The 10,495-nt window shown below is 41.1% G+C and overlaps 1 protein-coding gene across 2 annotated transcripts; it reads left to right on the top strand.

Annotated features, from left to right (window-relative positions):
- The first annotated feature begins 1,476 nt into the window (after positions 1 to 1,476).
- Positions 1,477 to 10,278, top strand: ASMT (acetylserotonin O-methyltransferase). Of its 2 annotated transcripts, XM_082278740.1 has the most exons (8): positions 1,477 to 2,762; positions 4,104 to 4,278; positions 5,459 to 5,588; positions 6,261 to 6,329; positions 6,853 to 6,971; positions 7,743 to 7,883; positions 9,079 to 9,201; positions 9,825 to 10,278. In XM_082278740.1, the coding sequence occupies exons 1-8, from the start codon at positions 2,691 to 2,693 to the stop codon at positions 10,034 to 10,036; spliced, it is 1,041 nt and encodes a 346-aa protein (XP_082134866.1). In that variant the 5' UTR covers positions 1,477 to 2,690; the 3' UTR covers positions 10,037 to 10,278. The 2 variants fall into 2 exon arrangements, with proteins under 2 accessions (XP_082134866.1, XP_082134865.1); XM_082278739.1 differs by lacking the exon at positions 1,477 to 2,762 and having other exon boundaries at positions 2,829 to 4,278; positions 9,798 to 10,278.
- Positions 10,279 to 10,495: the final 217 nt, after the last annotated feature.

Genomic DNA, 10,495 nt, shown 5'->3' with positions numbered 1-10,495 from the left:
TCTTAGTTTCAAATGTTATGCAAAAATGACAATTGTTTTTTGTATAGCATTTGTCTGTAGTGAGCCATTTAGGTAAAGAAAAATGCATCACTGAAATAGAACTGTGGTGGTAAAATAAGGGCTTTAGCCTGTACGTGGTCTATGCCCTATGAGAGAAAACTCGATAGGGTTTTCAGAGAAAGCAAGCCATTGCAATTTCATCTTCATGAATGCATTTGTAGCTTAAAAGGAGCTTAAGCTTTAAGCCTCACTAACAATTTACTTGGAAACAGCTACACACTGCATGTGGCTTTTTTCAATCTGGTGCGGGTTATCTGCAAGCCTCCTCCCCTACATCTCACTACTAGTAGTAATCCCATTAGATGATTATAACTGGTGTCCTCAACAGACAGATTTAGTCATAATTGAAAAAGAACTTCAAGAGTGTTTAATCAACTGTGTGGTCATTTTATTAGTGGAGACTCATGTACCATATAACTTTGCCTTAAGTGAAATGGATTTATGGCCTGGGGCTGAAGAGCTGTTATGATCCCAGGAGTGGGAAATCCTTATGCTTCTGTGAAATTGCACCAGTTTGTCAGTAGCAGGTAGAATTGGCCTTTAGAAGAGAAATATTTTTATTTTCATACAACTTTCTAACCTTTTTGTCTAACAATAGTTATCTTTGGCTGGTGATGTCTGATTATGTACAATTTAGTTCTCTGTTTTCACTGGAGGAGAGGGAATGTTATTGAGGGAAATAAGTTGACTTGGTTACCCGTGCAGATGGAGACTTAGTGAGAAAGTTTTAAACTTTCTCCATCTACAGAGCTGTTTTTGGAATGAAACCAAAGCATTGGAAAAGCTGTACTGTGTTCACCAAGAGGATCTCGATTTGTCCAAATAAATGAACTCTGCTGATAGCTTATTGCATATGCAGTGAAAAGTTTATAAATAGTAACTGAGCTCATGTGCTCTCCCTGAGCTGGAGATAGCAGGGAAAGGTGTCCATTATGAATATAGCTGTGTATTTGAAACCTTCAGTGTCTTGTTGAATGCAAGCTGCACAGATTCACAGTCACTCTGTCAGAGGTGTGCTGCTGCTGGGATGTCCAGCCTGCACATACAAAATACACAGAATATTAGTGTCTAATCTCTACTGAACACTGAATGTGGTGCACTAACAAGACAATAGCACTATGTTTATAGGCTGTGCTGGCCAGGAGGAGCAGTTCTACATGTTTCTGCAGTTTGGTGTTTGCTGTAACTCTTGTTATGTTCATACCTAGGACTCTGGTAATACAGGAACTGTGGTGTTAGAACCTGGGGAACAGGTACTGTGTCTGAATTTGCTTTCAGAGGGGGAAAAGAGCTGAAAACTGTTACATCTGCTTGACTAACTTCAACAGCTAACTCTGAAAGAAAGTTTCACTACTTGCTGAAAGAAATAGAACATCTTCTGGCTGAAAGGTAAGGATTTCAATGGAAAATACAGATTCAGAGAAGGATTATACAGTGGAATCTGAAGCATGGAGAAAGCTGCCACTGAAAAAAATTCTGGTTTGTAATATTTTGCCTTCAGTGTATTGCCTAAATAAGGTCTCATTTAACATTGTTTCCTGAAGGGTCGCTAAATGTGTGATATAAAACCTGAGTCTTTTCCTTGATGGAAAGGATCTTTCCTCACCTGAGCTTTGTCACACCTGCCCCAAGGTGAAATGGGCAAGATGTCAGGCATTTACAAGATGGAGAAATGAACAGTGGGGCAGCAAGATTCCAAGAAAGTAAACGAGGGGTTTAATTTCTGATGAAGACCTATGAGCTATGTCCTGTGTGAAGCTGAAATCCATTCCCCATCTTGCACTTGGTAATCATTTCATTGTTTCTTCCCAAAGGCATTCTGCTGCCCAGGGTTAGTTTTGCAGAGAAGGGGAGGAAGACTGTAGTGATCAGCTGGAAAAAATAAAATGTATTGTCATCCCTCAGCACCCTGCTCTGTCAAAACATGGTGAAGCACAAGTAGGACACCCCTGCTGAGATGCTGCTATCAAACAGTTCATATCAAGCATGCTATTGCTTTCTAACCTGGTATCAGGGTGGGTGAGAGGATGCACAAAACACAGAAAAGTAACAAGGGTAGATTTAATTCCTCATAGGCTTCACCTGAGTGATCATCGTCAGAGCAAACTAGTTACAATGAGAAAACAGCAAACAGACTCTTACAGCTTCTCTGTGGACTTGCTGCTTCTGCACTTAGGGATGGGGTGTACCCTACTGCCAGCCCAGGGTCCCCTGGACTGTGCCCATCACAGCAAGTTTCAAGTCCCAAGTAAGATTCTGTTTTGGTTTGTGAACTCTGGTGCATCACACTGAGTTCAGGTTCTTGCTATTCTTCTGTACTGATTCCTGTTTTGCTTGTCACAAGGTTTCAAGTGCTTCTGAGGTACTAAGGTGTTGCTGACTGATGAACTGACAATGCAAGCTTTAATCCCCACTGCTTCTTTAGCCTTACACTTGATGATGGAAGAAACAGCTGAACCTGATAGAAGAGCACATCAAAGCCAAATAACTCAGCTAACACATTTTGTAACTAGTGTGTTTCTCAGAAGCAATAAGATTATATGGATCAGCTGGTGTGCTTTGTGTCTGGTGAAAAGAAGCTTATTTAAATTAAGAGAGCCAGGAAATCTGTGCCTCAGTCCAGAAGGAAGATGGGTTCCACAGAAGACCTTGACTATCCTCAAATCATCATGCAATACAGCAATGGATTTTTAATTTCAAAGGTAAGAAATATAATTCAGTCTTAGAAAGAGTATGCCTCTTTAGACAGAAATATTCAAGGATTTCTCTTTAGGTCCTAAATGTAAGTCTTTGGAAGAGGTGAAAGCACTGGTATAATGATATATATGTTTTTCCAAACAGCATATTTTTAAGGCACAAAGGTAAAACTAGTAATTCTACACTTCTTATTGTTTACTGACATTATTTGCTTAAGCTCACAGGCATAAAATTATAGTATCCAGTGCAGTGGATGATTTTTTCCTCATTTACTACTTAGTTTCGTGCTGTCCCCTGCTGCATCTCTGGCCAACATGGTAACAGAAGGAATGCTCTTCAGGTTGTGCAAATACTACTGCACCTTAAGCTCCTGAAAGGCAGAGCTGACAATTAAGAGAGAAAAAATAGATAATGAAAAATCACCTTGTGAGAAAAAGAAGTGTCCAATGCTTTCCAAATTAACAGTGTTAGTACCATGTTTTTGAGAAACAATTTCAACTTTGGTTAAGCCATGCTCTTACTCAGGGTAAAAGGAGCTTCATTGTACAGGAATTGTAGCTCAAATGATACAGGCAATCAATTGAATTGATGTCTTTGTTACTGTTTCAGGAGTGTTTATATGACCAGAGTAATAGGCTAATACTTGTAAAGTTGACTGTGTATAGCCAAAGAAGGATGGTGGTGGTGTTTTTTTTTTTTTTTTATGTATGGTTAGCTATGTCTGTCTGAATGTTGACAGATATTGCTGGAGAAGTTACATGCCTTCTCTATGGAAACACTGGGCAATTTGCTGGCTTGAATGAAGCAGTTCTTCTGGATGAGAGGAAACTCCCTGCTTCTGGAAGACCAATGTAGTCCTTCACATCAGACCCTGAAAACAAGGTCCATAGAATGGGATATTACCCCTATTGCAAGCCATGAGAGAGTCTCCAGGGTTCACCGAAGCATGTGTTAGACTCTTAGTTAAAGAACAGAAACATAGACAGAGAGCAAGCCCCCCACCACCAAGTCTTACCTTTGTTCTTTCCAGGAGAATGTAAGAATGTGCTCCTAAACTAAGGAAGTGGCAGGAACATTTACACACAAAACCTGATCTCTAAATGTGGACTTTTGGAAGCCAAAAAGCATTGGCTGGCTTCATTGGAAAACTAAAAAGGAAATGCGTGCACAGTATATCAGTGCTTGGATAAACTACAGTTTAATAATTGGACTTGTTTGTATGAAATACAAGTTCATCTGAAATAAATATTATTGTATGTATATTTTTTTTAATTAAGCAGCTTGTGAAATGCAGTAGGCTTTAGTGCTTTCACCTAATCCCTCAGTCCCACCTTTCCCTACCCCAGGTTATGTTCACTGCTTGTGAGTTGGGGGTGTTTGATCTTCTTCTGGAGTCAGGAAAGCCTCTGTCTTCAGATGCCATTGCTGCACATCTGGAGGCCAACACCATAGGGATGGCAAGACTGCTGGATGCCTGTGTGGGATTGAAGCTCTTGACGATAGAGATGACACAAGAAGGAGGTAATGAAGGCAGAGAAATGGGAATAAGGTAAAAGACAAACCTCTGATGGTTTTGAAAGTGAGGTAAGATGTGTGGGCAAAGGGGATACCAAATGTTAAGTCAGTTAATGTAGCTGGAAGAAAGAGAGAATCACTCTTGGGATTCACTCTTCAGCTGAAAGAGAAGAGGCAAATGTCAGCATCATCAGAGGAATAAAGTGAAACACAGGTGCAGGGCTCTACATCCCTGAACTTCTTTGTGCATGAGCCTCATGTGACCTTGGAGAAGATATTCAGGATCTCTTCAGAGCTTGTCTCAAGAAATCTCTGGGGTATGGGCAGGATTTTAAACTTTAAAAGAAAATGCCAGGGTTGATGGGTAACAGCATGATTTAAAAACAGGTTTGGGGGTTTTTTTGGTTTTTACTATCATGTGAACTATTTTGTTAGGTTATTTATCAGAACTGAGAGGTGATATAAGTTTGTCCTTATGTCAGAAACATGGAGTCCACTTGGACAGAAGGGATCTCTGGCCATCAGACAGCTGGTCAGGACTAGCTAGAATCTCACAAGTTGTGTCTCCTGCTCTGCCTTGTGTTGGCATGCTCTGTTTTAGGGATTATAGCTGTTGCCCAATGTGTTTGGGGAGAGCAGGATCTATTCCTTTGATACGCCAGTCCTGTGGGTGAGTGATGCCACGGCAGATGCATTAGAGGGAGTGGGGGAGATTTCTGGGAGTCCTGTCTGCAGAAAGTTCTGCCCTAGTGAGCTGAGAGAGGGTAGGGGTGGCTGGCCTGCTGTTTTGGGGACCTGCCCCCCACCTGCTGACCTTGTCGATCAGAAAAAGACTTGTCTGCAAAGACTTCTCATTTAAATAGAGCACACTGAAAGCTTCCTCTGAGAGCAGAAGACCATATGTAAATGATAACACTTGTAAGGCATTTATTTTGCTCTCCTTGAAAGAAATGTTTGGTGCTGGAGTTAGTTAGGGAGATAGTGTTTACCCAGATTGATGGGGCAACACAGATTTCAGCAGCCCTCACCCACTGGTCATTGCAGTGGAAGGATTTGGTTGTAGAAGTAATGTAACTGTGTCTTTGGCTCTACAGATATCTTGTGATGATAAACACCAAGCTGTACAATAGACCTGACAAGGTGTTATATCCTGTATGTTAGTAAATAAATGTATTTTACCCTTTAGCCCTCTACAGAAACACAGAAATTTCCAACATCTACCTTACAAAATCAAGTCCAAAGTCTCAGTATCATATTATGATGTATTATTCCAACACAGTCTACTTGTGCTGGCAGTACCTGGCTGATGCTGTGAGGTAAGAAGGAATGTTGTGTGCTGTCTGTTGCTTTTCAGCATCTGTGTTGCTGCTCTGAGTGGTGTGTTTCTGGGGAAGAGCTCAATAAAGATGCTGGCTGGTTCTCAGAAACTAAAAGCAACAGATAACATGGCAAATATGTGTGGATTTTTTTCCCCCTTGTTTTCCATTTGTGTATGTTCTTATTTTCCTTTTCCCTCTCATTATAGAGAAGATCTAGAAATCATATTTCTTTATGTTTCACCTCCAGGAAAGCTCTTTATCATTACAGTGGCTCTTACTGGAGGTGGCATCAACAAAGTAAATGCTGAGTAATGGTGGCTAAGGATCCTTCTGTTGCAAAGGCTTATAGGAGCAGTTTAATATGGATCTGGAGTCTCACTTGTTCCAGTCCTTGCAACTGATGACCAAACACGGTGTAGATGATGGTGATGATTGCACCAGTCTTGTACCTTTACTTCAGGTGTGTTCCCATAAATCACAGAATCATAGAATGGTTTGGATTGGAAAAGGCTCTAAAGATCATCTAGTTCCAACCTTCCTACCCTGGATGCCACCCACTAGATCAGGTTGTTCAAAGTGCCATCCCAACCTGACTTTGAAAGGGTCATTCTTGTGAAAGGGTGAGAAATATATCAGCACTCTCACATGCTTTTTAAATTGCTATTTTAGAGAAGGAAGGAACCAATATGAAAGAGCTTTTGGCATTTCATCTAAAGATCCTTTTGGAGTGATGTACAGGTAATCATTAGACTATTTATAGAAATTTTATTCCTCTTATTTTGGATAAAACTAATGTTTTTAGTTATGGCTCATAGTTATTCTCACATATATTAAATATGTGAGAATTCCTCTCCTCAGCGTCATGCAATGTTTTTATTTCTCAACAATATTATTACTGGGACACTGTCTGATATTTTGAATAGAAGTATATAATTTCCTAATCTGAAAAACATCACCGATCTCTGACAGAGGCAATGGTAGCTGAGGGAAAAAAAATCCCTTGGAAATTCTGAGAATGAGCAGCGTAATACATGGTTGGATGTCACTAGTCTTAATTCCCTATTTAAATGCATGAATTCATAGCTGTACCCTCCTGCTACAGTAATACTCAAGGTAGGTTTATATGCAAAGAGGACATATTCTGAGTCAATAAAACCAGAGACTATTGTTTAAGTTAAAACATGTAGTAGCAGTTATATGATAGGAATCACCAGGGAATATGGTAAGGAACCTTTTCTCTGTGCTGTGTCTGCATTGCTAGATCAGATGAAGAAATGCTAAAATTCATGGCTGGCCAGAACTCGGTATGGAGTATATGTGGCAGAGATGTTCTTGCTGCATTTGACCTTTCCCCTTTCACGCAGATCTATGACCTGGGAGGTGAGTGTCAGAAGATCTTCTTTAAAAAGCCTCTGAACTGTCTTTTATAAGCTCTATAGAGGAAAACAATTACTATGTTATGTGATGGGCAAAACAATGGAAAGCAGGACAGATCTCAGCAATATGAGGAGCATTTTACTGATTTGGTTGGGTTAAAAACAGAAATGTGAAAATGCTGAGAGCATAAGGAAGCTGAATGATTTTCTCTAAAATCTCATTTATGTGAGTAGTCACTCATTCCCTTGTGGCAGCTTTAGCATTTTTTCATGCCTTGCTTGATGCATTATTCTAATGCTAGACCCTTTCCTTCTTCCCTTTCAGTCACAGTTGTTGAGGTACTGCCTACAGCCTCTTATCCTACAGCACTCTGCTGTCCCAGCACCCCTGAGAGCTGCCAGGATTTATGGGATGAGGCAGGCTCCCTCCTGGCCTCCCTCACTTCTTCCCCAGACCCTGGTTTAGTGACTGTTTCTTCATTTTTCACCTTCTAGCACCCGCAGCTGGGTCTGGCTAGTAGGGAGCATAAGAGCTGTAAGGGCTGGGGCTGACCCCACATGCTTGGGTGCTGCAAGCTGCGGAACTTCCTGCAGAACGCACGGAGACCGTGGCCTCTCCTGCCCCTCCTCTTCTCTCTCAGCAACATGTGGGGTGCAAATGTACATTGCCAGCTTCCATGAGGCTGAATGCACCATTGCCTATGTGATTTCATGGGGGTGTCACTGAACAGGTTGGTTCTGTGCCAGTGCTGACCTTTTTTTACTGTCCCCAAAGGAGGCGGAGGAGCTTTGGCCCGCGAGTGTGTTTCTTTGTATCCAAATTCTACTGTCACAATTTATGACCTGCCCAAAGTTGTGCAAGTGGCCAAAGAACAATTTGTTTCCCCTGAGGAGTGTCAGATCGCTTTCCATGAAGGTAGGTGTGGACAGTGGTGTGGTGTTCTCACAGCTGAAGCTCCGGAGCCCTGGCTCTGCTCAGAGGTATCATACTGGAGGTTCAGGTCTCCAGCTGCCCCTTATGGGGACAGTGTCTCAGGCTGCAGCCTTCCCAGCCTAGGTCTGCAGCTGTCTCAGTTGTCCATCAGAGCTATCAGAGACACAACTCAGTTATTCAGCAACAGAAGTTCTTTATTCCTGGAGAGAACTGTTTAATTTCTTCAGAAGAAGGTACATTAGAAATAAAAAAAGCATCCTGCAGTTTTGAAACCTGTCATGCTTTTTTATAAATTTCCCTAACACTCCCCTTTTCTCCCGTGCAAAACTCCTGGCAGATGTGAGGGATGCCAGGCATGCTCCTGTTTTCCTTCTCTGGTCATGACTGATTTACTTTCAAGTCCTAAGATATTTTATACCATGAAAATGGGTGAGCTAGCTCATGTTCCTCTTGCCCGGGCCACTGATCCTGCATAGTCTTTGTACCATCTATGGGGAAAATGATTATAGGGAGATCTCATTTTTAATGTTTACAAAAATTTTCAAAGTGCTGGAATTGCTTAGTAGCGCTCAAAGCTCAGAGAGAGAAAAGAAGCCTTCAGGAGAGAAGGGAGTGTATAAAAACAAAGATGCAACAAAATGGGAGAAGAAATGACACAGTAAAATGCTGAGAGAAAAATCTGAATGCAGTACACCAGGTGCTAAACAAAAGGCATGACAAAGCTAGTGCTAGGAGGTGAGAGATGCGTATTTTTGCCTACAAATTTATGAAGTAACTCCATGATTACCAAAGATCTTTGAACATGTTCTTAGATAAGGCAATATTCTTTCCTTCTTTTTCATGACAGAAACCATGTGAACCTATCTCCTTAATGCTTTATGAATCTGAATTTCTGTCACTGGAGAAAGCCTAAGCTCAAATGCACTCCTGTGCATCAAAGGCTATTTCAGGATGAGTTGCTGCCTTTAAATATTTTAGATCTTCTTGAGACTGAACAAGAACAAAACTCCCTATCCAGTGCAATATAGGACTTTTACCTGGTAATTCCATCACTGTATGATATATGTGAAGGACATGGCAAGCCCAGAACTGAACAGAACTAAAAATACTTGCATAACTCAGCTCTCAGTGTTGTGGGGATATAATGTTTTGTAATGCATGTATTCTTGCTTTACAGGAGACTTCTTTAATGATTCAATTCCTGAAGCTGAACTGTATATTTTATCCAAGATACTGCATGATTGGGATGATGATAAATGCAAACAACTGCTGGCAAAAGTCTACAAAGCTTGCAAAACTGGTAGGTGTGAGCTCTTGAAGAGCAGGGAGTGTCTCACTCATCAGTAATGTGAAGCACACCAGTCTTGATGCTGAGTTTGGGTGATAGACTTTCAGTGTGAGAGTTTCTTGGTTCAGTCCTTTGCTTTCCTGAGCTAACTATGTGCAGCTGAGACAAATAGCACCTGGCCTAAGACCTCTTTGTTTGGCTTCCAGTTTTTGTCTCCTTTTCTGCAGGGACTTCTCTTTCAAGGCATAAAGTGTAAGGATTCAGAATTTTGGGTATTGTTTAGATATGTGTATACATCACAGTAAAATATCCTATTAAGCATCCCAATGACCCCTCAGAGTTTCAAAAGCACTGCCTAAGAGTCAGCTTCTGAGCAAAATCAGTAAGGTCCTGTGAATTTCAGCTGGGGAAATGTCAGCTTAGCACCCCTTTATCCCTTGGACATCAATACCTACATTGCCAAGCAGAGACATGCTCTGATGCTTTGGCTCTTCCAGTGTCTTCTGTGATGCTGAAATATGACTTAATGTAGAGGCTGCTTCATCCTGAAAGTAAAGGATAGGATCCTAAGTAACAGCTCAAAAATAGCTCATCTTTTCATCGGTCAGGGTGTGGTTTTCTCTTCATTCCACCAGGTGGTGGAGTGCTGCTGGTTGAATCGCTTCTGAATGAAGATAAAAGTGGGCCTGTAGAAACCCAGCTGTATTCAATGAATATGTTGGTCCAGACAGAAGGGAAGGAGCGAACAGCAGAAGAGTACAGCAAGCTCTTGGAGGCAGCTGGCTTTGGAGTGATTCAAGTCAAGAGGACTGGAAAACTCTATGATGCTGTTTTAGGGAGGAAGTAGTAGTACGTGTTTTATGTATGTACAAAGACAGAAAAAGTGGAGAAATATGCTATTCTCTTCTTAGGGGGGAATGATCAATTTAGCTTTTAGTTAAGGCTGACAACTTTTTTGTAAGCTGATACATTGTCAGAAGAATTACTAATAACAGATCTTGAACATGCATGTATTGCAAATGTGGCAGTCTTGCTAGGCTTGCCTTTGGGAGGGAAAGAAAGAAATCAACACCTGTTCCACAGGAAACAATCCACAAAAGAAATATGTAGTGGGCCTGCTTCAGCTTGTATCAGTCTCTCTGATTTTAACGAAAAGCAGAGCTGAATTTGTACTTGAATTCCTGCAAAATAAAACTAATCCCTGAACTGAGCTCTCTTGCCTGCATTTTTATTCCTGAGGTATTGGTATAATAAAACAGACCAAATTATGTCTCTTTGTGGTCTTTTCAGGGTTCCAGAAGAAATC

Source organism: Coloeus monedula (genome assembly GCF_965178545.1).
Source record: "Coloeus monedula genome assembly, chromosome: 3".
Classification (NCBI taxonomy): Eukaryota; Metazoa; Chordata; class Aves; order Passeriformes; family Corvidae; genus Coloeus; species Coloeus monedula.
Note: the sequence above shows the minus strand (reverse complement) of the source record. Positions and strands in the feature narration are given on the sequence as shown.

Bases quoted from the DNA above. Each gene is read 5' to 3' on its own strand.
- ASMT (XM_082278740.1), top strand. From the start codon at position 2,691: ATGGGTTCCACAGAAGACCTTGACTATCCTCAAATCATCATGCAATAC. The intron at 5,589-6,260 runs GTAAGAAGGAAT...TTGCTATTTTAG, and splicing joins TACCTGGCTGATGCTGTGAG to AGAAGGAAGGAACCAATATG. The intron at 9,202-9,824 runs GTAGGTGTGAGC...TCATTCCACCAG, and splicing joins CTACAAAGCTTGCAAAACTG to GTGGTGGAGTGCTGCTGGTT.